The following is a 15250-nucleotide window of genomic DNA, read 5'->3' as shown; positions in this document are numbered from 1 at the left end:
GGTGGGAAGCATTGATGCCCTGTGCTCTAGTAAGCATGATCAGTAGAGGCAGTGCTGACAGTACTAGTCACATGTGGTTATAATGCTGAGTAAAATGTTATTTACTTTACTAAGTTGGTTTGCCTAACAGAAGTAGTCTCCCTGGAGATGGGATATCAATGCAGAACTGACTCAGCAATAATCTCTCCCTAGACATAAAACAGCCTTACTTTTTGTTACTGTCACTAACATGAACTAACATGCTTTGGATTGGTTGTATATCAGAAGCTATCATTTTTGAGGCCCTATTATATACTTAGTTGTTTTTACCTTATGTCATGTTATCCTGGAAAGGCCGAGACTTAGGTCTCTTACACAGCTAGTGGGAGCTTGAATTTGATTTTAGGTCCTGCTAAATCTAAGGCTTATGTTATTTGTGTTATACCACAGTCTGCCAATAATGCTGGCCAAATAAGAAACATTTCAATGAATGGTGTATTTGTTAGTATATTACATAAGATATTTTCCCCATAAGAAAATGAAGCATAACTTCTTAGGATTTTAGGCTTCTCTAGTGTACGGTATCTATAGAGCAAAATTTAAATTGTGGTAGTGTTTTATAGACTAAAAAGTAATCAGAAGCCCCTCCAAATGAATAAGGATTGCGTTCCTGGACCTTACCCAGTACTGTACAGATTAGCTATCCTTAGTTTTTGTAGATGAGCTGTAGAGTCAATGGCTCAGGAACATTGAAATGTCCATAGTGTTTCTTAGGATATAATATGGAAGTTGGAGTCATGGATAGAACTTTCACTCTGGCAGATACTGTACATAGGAAAATGACATTTGTGGCATGACCCAGAAGAACTGAAAGAGAGAAGTATTTTTTAAAAGAGAGAAAAGCTAAAGATGCTAGATAATACTGGTAACATTTTAAAAACTTCTCTGTCTTTTGAATGTCTCCTATGAGCCATTTTAGGTATATTATTTCTATGATCACATCCAACCCATAAGGTAGATATTATCGTCATTGTACCAAGGGGCTAATTTAGGTTCAGAAATATGAAGAAAGACATTCAAGGTTATAGCATTCTTAAATGGTAATGCTGGAATTCATCCTTTCTGCTCCTGCCTCCCAAATGTTTGATTATTTTATTGCCTATCCGCTTTTCATTCTGGTGCCCTAAGCAAAGCATAGGCAGTATCTGTATGTGAGATTTGGGCTTAACTAGGCTTGGCGTGCCCCCCTACATGATACTAGAAGTTAGAATTGTGTGGATAAAACTTAGGAATTGGAAATGTAAAATTAAATACTTACTTTTTTTTTAATTAGAAAAAGAAATAGCCCTAAAATTATCTTTTTTGGAGAGTAGGATTGCAGGGACTATATAACACATGACTCTTAATTTGGTTCTGTGTCTTCTTTTTTCTTCTTTTTAAAAATGGACCACTATATTAATGTACAGAGAAAAATACAAGAACTTATTAAACTCCATCCCTCGAAATTAGGCATCTGATTACAAAATACATTCTTAACTGACCGTGTAATTAAAAGTAGTATTCAGAGAAGCAGTAGAACTTACTAATATAGAACCATTTGTTACAATAATACCAGAACATTTCTGAGCGGTATACAGGCCTACACAAGGGTCATGGGTTTAATAGTTGATAGGCATATAAAGTACAGATACCGAAACATTGTTGGTAGGCCCATGAATATACTTGAGATTCTTTTGGTCAGAGTATTGTTTCATTACAATTAAAATAGAATAGGCTAGAAATTTTCTTTTGAGTATGCATGTGCTACCTCTGTCAAATTTTCATGTTGGAGTGATACTGAGTTTGTATAACAATTTGAGATATATTCCATCTTTTTATGCTCTCCAGTAATTCAAAATATGGATATGATGTATTCTCTGAAGTTTTAAAGAACTTATTAATGACACTATTGTACTTGGACTTAGAGTAATTAATATACTGTTCTAAAATTGACTCAAGGAGGTAGAGAAGCTGAATAGACTAAATAATAATAGAAGAAATTGAAGTCCAAGTTGTTATTAATCTCTCAGATATATCGGTTTCTACATCTATAAAATTGAGATAATTATTACTCGTAGGGTTGTTGGGAGAAGTAAAATGCTTATGTCAGAGCCTGGTACATTGTTAGCCCCCAATAATGTAAATTGTCATCACAGCCATTACTGTCAAGATTATTACTGTTTTTTCAAGATTCAGCTTTTTTCCAGAGTTTTATTTCTCTGATTACTCACTTCAAAGAATCTTAGATTTACTGTTAAAAAATGTAATTGCCAGAGGTTTTTCTCTTTTGCTAGTCTGATTCCATCTCTGACATAGTTTACTTAAAAAAAATACACTTTATAAGAAATAAAAAGGAATGTAGACACAGACATGCAAGTGGTTTTTTTTTAAGAGAAGATTATGTACAGGTTTTGCATAAAAGAGAACATGTGGAAAGATACTCGCCAGAATATTAACAGTGATTATCTCTAGGTGGTGGGACTTCAAGTGAGGGTTAGATTTTTAAAAATATTTCTGGAGTATTTTAATTATTCTGTGTGTATATTATTTTTCTAAGAAAGTTTTCTATTTTATCACTTTATGCTCTAGTGATCATCCATTTACTTTATGCACTTAAGATAATCTTCTTAGAGTATTGATCTTCAAACTGTTCCATAGAATGACTGTTAGATTTGGTAAACATAATCTTAAATGTTTTATGTAGTACATCAGGGGTTGGCAAACTATGGCGTATAGGCAAAATCTGGCCCACCACTTGTTTTTGTATAGCCCACCATGAACTAAGAATGGATTTTACATTTTTAAATGGTTAATGAAAATCAGAAGAATAATATTTTGTGACAAGGGAAAATTACATGAAATTTAAGTGTCACTGACCATAAATAAGGTTATATTGGCATGCAGCTATGCTTATTTACTTGCATGTTGCCTATGGCTGCATTCAGGCTACAGTGGCAGAGTTCAGTAGTTGCCATAGAGACTGTACGGCCCACAAAACCTAAAACATTTACTGCCTGGCCTTTTAGAGAAAAGGTTTGCTGAGCCCTGTACCACATTAGAGACACCTATTTAGTTCAGTGTTTTGTTCTTTTTTTTTTTTCGGCAAGCGAGCATTACCATCTGAGCTCTACCTCCTGTCCAGTCAGCGGCAGCATTAGATGCTCATAGGATTCAGCCCCGCTGTGAACTGCGCACAGGGGATCTAGGTTGCATGTTCCTTATGAGAATCTTAACTAATGCCTGATGATATAAGGTGGAACAGTTTCATCCTAAAACCTTCCATGAAACCAGTCCCTGGTGCCAAAAACGTTGGGGACTGCTGTTTTCGAAGTCTCTGAGTGCCTCTTCTAATTCTCTACCCTCCCCCGTAATAGGCAACCATTATCCTAACTTTGCTGACATCCCCTTGCTGCTTTTGTATCTTTATTATACATGTATGTTTACCTAAACAATATATTTGGGGGTTTGCTTGTTTAAAAGGTAAATTGTTTCATAATGGATATATTCATCTCTTATAATTTCTTTCTCTAAGCATTATGTTTTGAGTGTTACATTTTATATTGATGCAAGTAGCTATAGTTGATCATTTCTGCTATATAGTGCTCCATTGTATGAATGTATACTAATGGACTAATTATCATTTACTTATATATCTCCATGACAGCCACAACAGCAACATTTTAAAAATTCAATTTGTTGACTGTCTTCAAACCCCTACCTGACAAAACTGTTTTATTTCATGTTTTCTCTCTCTGAAACAGCATCTCTATTCATGCATTTGCCTAAGCTAGACTCCTAGTGTCATTTTCAACACCACTCTCTCCTCATTTCCCATTTTCAGTTGATCTTCAATCCTATAGATTTGACATCTGAACATCTCATAGCCATCTCTACTATCACCATCCTAGTCGGGTGCTTACTTGGACTCCTGCAGTAGTCTTCAGTGCCATATCAGCATCCACCCTTGCTCTCTTATCACGGATTATGAGGCTTACCTCTCCAACTTCATCTTGACACACTTCCCCTCACTCACTGGGTTGTGTTAACTTCAGCCATTGTTCATGTCATACTCATTTCTGCTTCAGGACCTTTGCAAATGCTGTTCCCTCTGCCTATAGAACATTGTCCTGATTCATTTCTTCTTATCCTTCAGGATAAAATTTTGAAACATCACCTCCTCAGAAAAGTCTTCCTTGCTCCCCAACCGCGAAACTAGGTAACGTTTCCCTGTTATCTTTAGGACTTGGTTACTTGCTACTCAATCCTGGTACTACTATAAATTTTAATTATGATTGTTGAGGAAGACTTCTTATCTGATTCAGTCAGAACCAGTTGTCTGTAAAGTCTAATAAAGCAATAAATCATAGAAGGGATACATACCTTAAGTAGTTTATTCTAATTGTAAGAATATAACTATGTTCATTTGCCAGTCTTTTGATTAAGGAGCTGTTATCAGAAAGGGGTTCGATCCAGACCCCAAGAGAGGGTTCTTGGACCTTGCGCAAGAAAGAATTCAGGGTGAGTCAATACATAAAAGAGAAAGCAAGTTTATTAAGAAAGCAAAGGAATAAAATAATGGTTACTCCATAGGCAGAGCAGCAGCATGGGCTGCTTGACTGAGTATACTTATGGTATTTCTTGATTATATGCTAAACAGGGGGTGGGTTATTCATGAGTTTTCCGGGAAAGGGGTGGGCAATTCCTGGAACTGAAGGTTCCTCCCCTTTTCAGACCATGTAAGGTAACTTCCTGACATTGCTGTGGCATTTATAAACTGTCATGGTGCTGGTGGGAGTGTCTTTTAACATGCTAATGCATTATAATTAATGTATAATGAGCAGTGAGGACAACCAGAGGTCACTTCGGTTGTCATCTGGTTTTGGTGGGTTTTAGCTGGCTTCTTTACCACAATCTGTGTTTTATCAAGGGTCTTTGTGACCTGTATCTTGTGCCAACCTCCTGTCTCATCCTGTGACTTAGAATGCCTAACCCCCTAGGAATGCAGCCCAGTAGGTCTCAGCCTTATTTTACCCAGCCCCTATTCAAGATGGGGTTGCTCTGGTTCAAACACCTCTGAAAGAGCCAAGGCCTTTTCTTTCAGAGTAGGTCTACTAGTTATAGATCCATATTGTCTGTATTGGGGAAGTCATGCCCATAATGTATCCTGTAAGATTCTAGTTTGGGTTTTTTTAAGTAGAACAAGAATTTAGGCTCTTCAGATGAATTCTTAGTTTAAAATCCTTATAGATCTTTGCAATATTTTTTCCATTTCTTTGAACTATTTTCTTGGCCTGTACCTAATTCAGCAGCAGAAGTATTTCACTTTTATTGAGTATTTCAGAGTCATTCAACTTTATAAAACTCCCCACTCTTCCATACTTCATTAGGTTAGTTGACATTTAATTAAATCACATAGTTACACTAATATAAATGGCATGAACAGGTTTGGAACCTAACATAACTAAAAGTGTAACTCACTGCTGGGAACCGGAGGTGTCTGGGTATACTAGATTAGAAGACTGCACCTTTTTTTGAGTGTACATGGTCTACTGTATTAATATATTATGTACACTGTGATAGTGTAACTCTAAGGTTGAATTATATGTTTATTTTTTACCCACAAAATAGCAATTTTATATGGTTCAACCTAATATTAAATAACAGTATAAAGGATAAATGGCCATCCAATTAGATAATAATAGATCCTGTCACAATATGATGTGTAAATAACAATTAAAAATACATCATTTTTAAAAGGCCAGGGGATTCTTAGATTCTTTTAAGAAGCTGTAGTTATGACAGCCACACATTCCTGAAATTCTGGGTCAGTTTTACTGTCAAACGTTGTATTATCTTTTTCTAAAAATTATTGAAATGCCACCAAAATATCAATCAAAGCTTGTCTCCTAAACTGCCTCTTGTGCCTGAATTTGATACAGAAATACTTCTAATCAGTCTACCTGTCCCAGTTTTTGTTACTGTAACTGAAGGACTTTCTGTTGGAAAGGAAAGGTGTTACGGCTAAGAAGTCTAGATAGACTGAAGAAGAGGAAGGATTTGAGTTGTCACATTCTTCCTCTTTATGGCATTCAGCATTAAGAATATAACTGTTATGTTATAACTGTATAGTTTAACAATATAACTTATAATTGTGTAAGTATAATAGTTCTCTCTCAACGTATTCTTAAAACATGTTAAACTTAGTTTATTTCTCATAAAGCATGGGTTAAGTCCCATTGAAATAAACTCCTGGGAACTATTTCAATTATTTTGTTTTGTGTAAATTTTGTAATAGATACTACTTGGCATTAAGAAGGGCCATTGACTGTACTATTTCATTTTTATATATGTAAACTTATGTAGTGATGGAATTTGACCTAATTTTCCATAATTCTAATTTGTAGCTTATCCAGTTAAATATAATTTTTCAACAAAAGCTATTTAACTTCCAAAAGCATTATAAAATCAGTTTTAAATTATTATTCCTTCGGGGAAAGAATAACGTTTTAGAAATTTGCTTTGGATAGTTTTAAGAATAGCTAAGCATGTGTAGAAATGTAAGAGATTGTAATGGATGATAAACTTTTATTCTAGAATCAATGCAATTGAAATTTAACACTTTTTTTAGCCCTGTATGATTTCATATAACACCATAAAGTAGTAGAGTTGTAATTTAGATCTCAAAGGGTTTCAGCTCTATCTTAAACACATTTCTAAAAATTTAACAAAATAAAAGAACTTCGAATCTGACATTGTTAATACCAAGATAGTTGAAATGCCTTCCTGATTGTTATGTCGACTAGTCTATGAATTACTGTCAGTATTTTTTCCTTCCTAATATTAAAGCTGCCCACATCACATTTCACATGTCAAGAAAAATCAACTATCTTTCTCCATGGAGTAAGATGCAGTCTGATAACATGCTCCAGAATAAGAATAGAGAAATAACTAAATTTCACGCTCTGTGAAACTGAACCAGGGGGTTCAGTGTTAGAAACTGCATTTTGTGCCCTGGCAAGTACAAATGTTTTCTGCATATCATACTAATTCATACAACTTATAAAGAACTATATAAGGAGATGAGTGGTTTTAGGTTAGGTCACTTTTTAAAAGTTATTTTTTGGGTATAATTTGCTTGTCAGAGAAGTATCTTTAGATAGCTACAAAATTTATAAACACAGAGAAGAGAGTTAAATTCTTGGACTTGTTGAATATGGCTCTTCTAGTGTCTAGAGTGATGTGGTTTATCTTAAATAGGTGGATTAGGGTCAGTAAACTATTTCTGAAAGGGGCTAAATAGAAAATATTTTAGGCTTTGCAGACTACATGTGGTCTCTGTCAAATGTTCTTTGTGTGTGTATGTTTAAATATAAAAATTTTTCTGAGCTGGGATCCCTTCAAAAACAGGCCACGGGCCAGATTTGGCCTTCAGGCTTTGGTTTGCTGGCCCTTGCTCTACATCAGTAATGTTCAATACAAATATAACCTGAATCACATATGTTACTTTTAAATTTTTAGTAGCCACATGGTGGGTGGTGCTGTTTTTTGTTAAGAGTCTTGTAGTGGTATTTGACCTTGAAACTACAAATATATGAATTAGGTAAAAATAAAAACTAACTTTAAAATAAATGAGAAGAAACTAGGCTAGAAAGGGGGTAGGATATTGGAAGAGAACATCTACAAAGATAATGGAGTCACCAAGAATACGGCAGGAATTCGGCTGTATTAACAGGACTATGGGCAAGGAACTGAAATCTTAATTTAAGAAGAAGAATAAATGATAACAAGGCATGTGAAGTTCAAATGGCATAAACCTCATAAAAAATGCTTACAAGAAAGATTTTTGCAAGACAGAGGAGGCCGTGTTCTAAAATAGACTTTACTGAGATTTAACAGTTCTGTCTAATATATTTTATTCTAATATATACCAACTACTGTGCAAACTTCCTATGTGCCTGACAGTGTGCTTTTAATAAAGAATTAAATCATCTGAAAGTACATTTTATAATATCATGGACATTAATTTTCTGTGTTGTGTTTCCATTAGTCCAAGAGCCTTTTCTGTGAGAAACTAATGAGAAGACCTATAATTCATTCTAAGAAAGTTTATTCTCTGTTCTTCTCTTACTCCTAGTTAACTTCTTGAAAATATAAGCGTTTATGACAAAAATAATCAGTTGAAGTTATGGCAAGATCAGCTAGTTTTCTGCTATCATAATGTGACAAAACCAATTGAATTTTAAGGTTAGGTTTTTCCATTTCTTCTAATGTTGACTTTTAGTTACTGAACTAGACAGTGTGCCTGTCGATACTGTAGTCTTAAAAGAATTTATTTGTAAAGTATCATACACTGCTTTAGATTTTTTTTTAAGGAACAAGAATAAAGATGCCAAATTGTATGTTTTTGGTTTTTGTTTTTGTGAGTACTACAGTATCATAGCCTTTCTCTATTACTTTATTGTAATTTCCCAACTCTTCCAGGATTAAAGAATTGGGAAGTTTAAAGACATCTTTCCTGGCCGGGCGTGGTGGCTCACGCCTGTAATCCCAGCACTTTGGGAGGCCGAGGCCGGTGGATCACCTGAGGTCAGGAGTTCGAAACCAACCTGACCAACATGGTGAAACCCCGTCTCTACTAAAAATACAAAAATTAGCCGGGTGTGGTGGTACACGCCTGTAATCCCAGCTACTCAGAGGCTGAGGCAGGAGAATCATTTGAACCTGGGATGTGGAGGTTGCAGTGAGCCAAGATCTCACCATTGCACTCCAGCATGAACAACAGAGCGAGACTCCGTCTCAAAAAAAAAAGAAAAAGGAAAAAAGACACCTTTCCTAAATATTACATTCTTTTTCTTTCTTTTCTACTCAAACTGCTTCTTCAAAATCATGGATAAATTTGATACATTATAGGGTGGGAGGGAAGATATGGGTTTTTTACAAGTGATGAACCTGTAAACCTTAGAATTGCAAGGAACCAGTTAAGTAAAATTGGGAAGATTGCTACTAATGAAAGGTTTTTGAACTAATTTTAATGTGTTACACAAATGTGGTTCTAGTTACAACTTTTGAAAAGTTGAATACAAATGTGTTTCAACAATATGGAACCTATTTTGCCTTTGTAATATTCAAATTAAGGAGACAGGTTGAAGCACAGGAAAAAGAAACCAGAGTTTAAGAGCGTTTATTTCCTTTCACCTGAGTTCAGAATATTCTACCTGAAAGGACTTGGGAAGTAATGACTGGCTTGAACAAGGTCAGTGCCTAAAAGGCCCGGTGGCCTTCCTGCTGCCCGACAGAACACATGGCCTCATCACTTCAGCAGGGCAGTGTAGGTGAACTCTTGGCCAGTATCACTGAAATTCCGAACGGGAAGGGGTGTGGGCACTGCTTAGCTACCTTCACATGCTACTTTGATTAATTTATTTTTCTCTTTTTGCTGTTTTGTCTTTAGATTTTATAATCAATGGATAAAGTGGGAAAAATGTGGAATAACTTCAAATACAGGTGTCAGAATCTCTTCGGTCATGAGGGAGGAAGCCGTAGTGAAAATGTGGACATGAACTCCAACAGATGTATGTCTGTCAAAGAGAAAAACATCAGCATAGGAGACTCAACTCCTCAGCAACAAAGCAGTCCCTTAAGAGAAAATGTTGCCTTACAACTGGGATTAAGCCCTTCAAAGAATTCTTCAAGGAGAAATCAGAATTGTGCCACAGAAATCCCTCAAATTGTTGAAATAAGCATCGAAAAAGATAATGATTCTTGTGTTACCCCAGGAACAAGACTTGCACGAAGAGATTCCTACTCTCGACATGCTCCATGGGGTGGGAAGAAAAAACATTCCTGTTCTACAAAGACCCAGAGTTCATTGGATGCTGATAAAAAGTTTGGTAGAACTCGAAGTGGACTTCAAAGGAGAGAGAGGCGCTACGGTGTAAGTTCTGTACACGACATGGACAGTGTTTCCAGCAGAACTGTAGGAAGTCGCTCTCTAAGACAGAGGTTGCAGGATACTGTGGGCTTGTGTTTTCCTATGAGAACTTACAGCAAGCAGTCAAAGCCTCTCTTTTCCAATAAAAGAAAAATCCATCTCTCTGAATTAATGCTTGAGAAATGCCCTTTTCCTGCTGGCTCAGATTTAGCCCAAAAATGGCATTTGATTAAACAGCATACAGCTCCTGTGAGCCCACATTCAACATTTTTTGATACATTTGATCCATCTTTGGTTTCTACAGAAGATGAAGAAGATAGGCTTAGAGAGAGAAGGCGGCTTAGTATTGAAGAAGGGGTTGATCCCCCTCCCAATGCACAAATACATACATTTGAAGCTACTGCACAGGTTAATCCATTATATAAACTGGGACCAAAGTTAGCTCCTGGAATGACTGAAATAAGTGGGGACAGTTCTGCAATTCCACAAGCTAATTGTGACTCGGAAGAGGATACAACCACCCTGTGTTTGCAGTCACGGAGGCAGAAGCAGCGTCAGATATCTGGAGACAGCCATACCCATGTTAGCAGACAGGGAGCTTGGAAAGTCCACACACAGATTGATTATATACACTGCCTCGTGCCTGATTTACTTCAAATTACAGGGAATCCCTGTTACTGGGGAGTGATGGACCGTTATGAAGCAGAAGCCCTTCTTGAAGGGAAACCTGAAGGCACGTTTTTGCTCAGGGACTCTGCGCAAGAGGACTACCTCTTCTCTGTGAGCTTCCGCCGCTACAACAGATCCCTGCATGCTCGAATTGAGCAGTGGAATCACAACTTTAGTTTCGACGCCCATGACCCGTGTGTATTTCACTCCTCCACTGTAACAGGACTTTTAGAACATTATAAAGATCCCAGTTCGTGCATGTTTTTTGAACCATTGCTTACTATATCACTAAATAGGACTTTCCCTTTTAGCCTGCAGTATATCTGTCGCGCGGTAATCTGCAGGTGCACTACGTATGATGGAATTGATGGGCTCCCTCTACCCTCAATGTTACAGGATTTTTTAAAAGAGTATCATTATAAACAAAAAGTTAGAGTTCGCTGGTTAGAACGAGAACCAGTCAAGGCAAAGTAAACTCTCCGGTCCCCAAAGGGTGTTAACTAGGTCCGCTTTCATGTGCATCAGACAGTACACCTATAGCAAGCACACGTAGCAGTGTTAGGCTTTTTCATACAGTATGTAAGCTTAGTGTTAGTATCTGTCAGATGCTACCTGCTGTTACTTATTCAGATAAACATGGTGCCTATTGGAACAACAGAGGATAGAGCTACAGGTGTTCAGTAAGACTACAAAAACATTTTGCCGATTTCGCTAACAGTTTGGTTTTTAATGGCTGTAGTATTTGAGTGAGGCAACTCTGGGTCATTTGTTATGAAGAATTCTATTTCTTACTGAAGAACAAATTATTAATATTGGATGAGTATTTCAACAGTGTGACTAATGTTTGAAATTATTTTTTCTAAGAGTTTTTCTATAACCTTCCAAAAGTTGTGATGTTTGTAGTTACTATAAATCAAGCTTTGAAAGTCCAAAAAGAATAAAAGACTGCCTTCCTTTTAGAAAAAAATGCAATTTTCTGGCCACAAGGGCATAGTGCAGTTCACTTATGTGTTGATGTAGTTTATAATCAGACGCCTTTTCTCTTCTGCAAAAGGTACTGTTAAGTAAACCGGATTTTCTAAATAGGCATTCTTAAAATTTCAGACTTACAAAGCTAGTAGTAGAATTTTATTGAAAGGCCTAGGTATTAATTTTTTAAATGAGTGCTTTAACTTAAAACAGGCGTTTGGAATAGCTGCTGCAATGTAGTCTTGCGTGTGATTTTTTTTTTAAGTTGATGTGCAGTCTAATTGTTGTTTCATAAAAGTTGGATCTGTTCCTATGCCCAGGATGATTTTGTGAACCATGAAGTACAGAAGACTAGAAGACACCCAAACAAGTCAGATAATAGTTACAGTGGTTGCTGATGTTGAGATTATTGTTAAACTATAATTAATAATTTGGATGGCAGAATTTATCTCTTTTTTGTAAACTCTCATAGCTGAATTGCTTAAGTATAATTTATAGAATTTCAGTGCAGTTAATTCTTAATGGAAAATCTGAAACCTAAATTGCAGATTTAAAAGGTACTGTACAACCATTATAACTGTAAATAACTTTACTTAGCACCTTTTTGTCACTTAGAATAATATGTACTACTACTTGAGTGAGCTCTTTTGGAAGTTATATCAAGTTCTAGTGTTTGCTTCTTAGTAACTGAACTGAATTTACAGTTCTGTCCTAGACATTTTGCACTAAAGTAGCCGAATCCACTCTCGTGTCTTTTCGTTAATGTGCTCTGTACCACTGGTGAGTGCTCCATAGTTTCCTTACCTGCTGCTACAGAATGTTATTTTACATCCCTATGGCTATTGCCAAGGCTACAAAAAAGAAAAGCTATATTTGTATGCAACACTAACCTTTTGACTGCTAATGTATGTTTCTGCTTGCTGTGCCTTGTTATGGCTGCTTTTTTTGTGCTAATAAAGTATGTTTGGTGTTCTCCTTGTATATCTGCTGTTTTATACATTTGCAACAATTTCTCTTGTAAATGGAATGGTTTGGGGTTTTTAAATAAGCATTAACTAACAACCTTTCTATAGTTAATGCAGTTACTGAACAGTCTAATATTGACTTATCAGAATAAGCTAACTCTAAATTTAATGCTCTACATCTTATCAGTCATAATTATATATACTGTGGAACAGTATCTGTAGTTACTGCAAATTACTGTACAGTTTAGGTTATAACAGAAAACTGACAGAGAAGTAATAAACCTATTGATTTCTCTGCTTGTAAGTGAAAGATTGAAACTATCCAATGACATATTATAGTAAATGAGTATCTGTAACCTCCCACTGCATCAGAAGCAGGTTAAATGAAGTCTTGTGAATTCGTAATAGATCAGTACCATTTATTGGTTTGGGGACCATCTTAATTAAAAATAAATGCCCAAAATGTAGAACTTTAACCAAAGACTTGTCCATTTTAAAGCAAAATGGGGATTGAAGGGACTTATAATTTCTGTTGTTTCTAATTAAAGTCCCTGAAGATCATATACCAAAGTGTTTGAGAACTTCATCCAAACCTACTTTAAAGCATTATGTGCAATTAAGTTGTTATGACATAATTATATTGCATAATTGTTGGGTCTGTTTTCTTGAGCTTATATAATGTACCTGGAAAATAAACCTCTTGAGAAAAAAAAAAGTTCATACTGATTATTGGAAAAGGACTATATATGTGAGCAAGATCGTGTTTTAGAGAGGAAACCTGAAACTCCAAGAAAGCACTTGATGTTTTTATATGCTTGTAGCAAATTGATGTTCTAACTGTAGTTTTATAGAAAGTATTAATGCTTTTATGTATTTCAAAACTTTCATATGTTAAATGGAAATTGTTTTAAATGTGTTTATGTAAGCATGTATACACTGTGCTAAAAGTCACTTATGTTTCAGTTTGTGTATAATATTAATATGCAATTTTTGGTTTAAATTTTTGTCTTAAAATATTAGTGGCTTACATTTTAAAAAAGAAAAATCACCAGCATGAACTTGCACCTAAGTCTATATTCACTGTGTCCTTTTCTGAATCCCATTGTAGCCTGTAAACTAAATTTGAGTGTTACGGTCTTTTTAAAGTGCATTTAAATACAAACCAGGAATTTCTTTAGAAGTTGAGATACATCTTTTTAGTTGAAATAATTAACCCAAGAAAAGGTTGCTTGGATTTGTACCCATTCTCATTCATTCTCTTCATTCCCTTACACACACACACACACCTCTTCCTTCCCCATACGTATAAGTGTGTATTATATATTTATGTGTGCACATATATACATTTATGTTGTTAATATTACTTTAGATGGCATTTCCACCTGATACAAAAACATGTAGATATCTTATTCTATAGATATTACCTAAAGAGTATTCTTGTACTATTCAAATTTTATTATCTGCACTAAAAGTTTAGCCTTGCTACTTTAGCCTTGTTTATAATACAGTCACCTTACAAAGAGAAAGAGTTCATCTGTATTTTGTTTTCTGGCTAAACACAGTACAAAATATTTGAAGAAAAACAGCTTGGATTAAATAGTTACTAAGAGTTATAATTAAATTTATGTTTCTTAGACAAAACTTGAGCCCAAATAATCATTCTCCACACGCCAATCTGTTTTTAGCTCCTATGTTTACATAAGATTTATAATGGCTAGAACCGTAAGGACTGATACTTGAATTTTAAGCTTCATTTGACAAAATCCAAAGCTTAAGAATTTTTTTATTTCACATTTTGATCTGGTTGCTATTTATGTTTATTTCAAAGCTTGCTTTTCTCTCTGGCACTAAACACTAATTTGGTAAGTTTTACTGAGACTGGTCTTAGATCTCTTATTTTTATAGCAAATACTGCTTTTGGGTAGAGCCAAAGAGCCTGTGAGTGAATCAGGACCTTCCTTTTTTTTTTTTTTTTTTTTTTTTGTGACAAGAGTCTCACTCTTGTCACCCAGGCTGGAGTGCAGTGGCCCGATCTTGGCTTACTGCAACCTCTGCCTCCCAGGTTCAAGTGATTCTCCTGCCTCAGCCTCCTGAGTAGCTGGGATTACAGGCATCCACCACCACACCCGGCTAATTTTTGTATTTTTAGTGGTGACGGGGTTTCACCATGTTGGCCAAGCTGGTCTCGAACTCCTGACCGCAGGTGATCCGCCCACCTCAGCCTCCCAAAGTGCTAGGATTACAGGTGTGAGCCACCGCGCCTGGCCATAGGACCCTCCTAAGAAGGATACAGAGCCAGGTCTGTCTTTGAGAGTGTTAACATAGAGCAAATAGCACCAATTTGTTTGCTTACCTGTACCCCAGCACGTACAGTTTTACTTTGATGAAATTAGATAGAAATGCATACCAAGGGCTGACTCAAGGGTGAGAAGATTTCCAAAGAGGGCAATGCTGCTTGGCCCATGTGCATAAAAGCTACATATTTTTGAGGCTCTGGTTTTGTTTTATAATTTTGCAACAGCTGATCCAGAACATAGGCTTTTAAAATAGTATATTCTAAAGAGGTTTGGGGTGGAATTTTTGTGGGAGGTAGCTGGTTATTTGTGGGGGACGGGAGGAGAGGTTGCTGTTGCAAAGTATAGATGAGTTGGAGCAACTGTTTTGTTTTTATGCCCTGGATGCTTGATTGAACATTAAG

General features: G+C 36.0%; 1 protein-coding gene across 12 annotated transcripts in view; it reads left to right on the top strand.

Annotated features, from left to right (window-relative positions):
• The window catches only part of SOCS5 (suppressor of cytokine signaling 5), a 163992-nt gene that overhangs the window by 52264 nt on the left and 96478 nt on the right, over window positions 1-15250 (top strand). For 7 of the 12 annotated variants that reach the window (XM_054473084.2, XM_054473075.2, XM_054473068.2 and 4 more), the window contains one exon: window positions 9470-13616. The exons of 1 other annotated variant lie outside the window; for it this stretch is intronic. In XM_054473084.2, coding sequence (XP_054329059.1) covers window positions 9482-11092 — 1611 coding nt within the window. In that variant the 5' untranslated portion in view covers window positions 9470-9481 and the 3' untranslated portion in view covers window positions 11093-13616. Of the gene's footprint in view, window positions 1-4171; window positions 4235-4448; window positions 4537-4579; window positions 9347-9469; window positions 13617-15250 lie in introns of those variants that run through there. 4 more of the 12 variants (XM_063649406.1, XM_063649410.1, XM_063649407.1 and 1 more) reach the window with 3 other exon arrangements.

Source organism: Pongo pygmaeus, chromosome 12, assembly GCF_028885625.2.
Source record: "Pongo pygmaeus isolate AG05252 chromosome 12, NHGRI_mPonPyg2-v2.0_pri, whole genome shotgun sequence".
NCBI classification, from domain to species: domain Eukaryota; kingdom Metazoa; phylum Chordata; class Mammalia; order Primates; family Hominidae; genus Pongo; species Pongo pygmaeus.
Note: the sequence above shows the minus strand (reverse complement) of the source record. Positions and strands in the feature narration are given on the sequence as shown.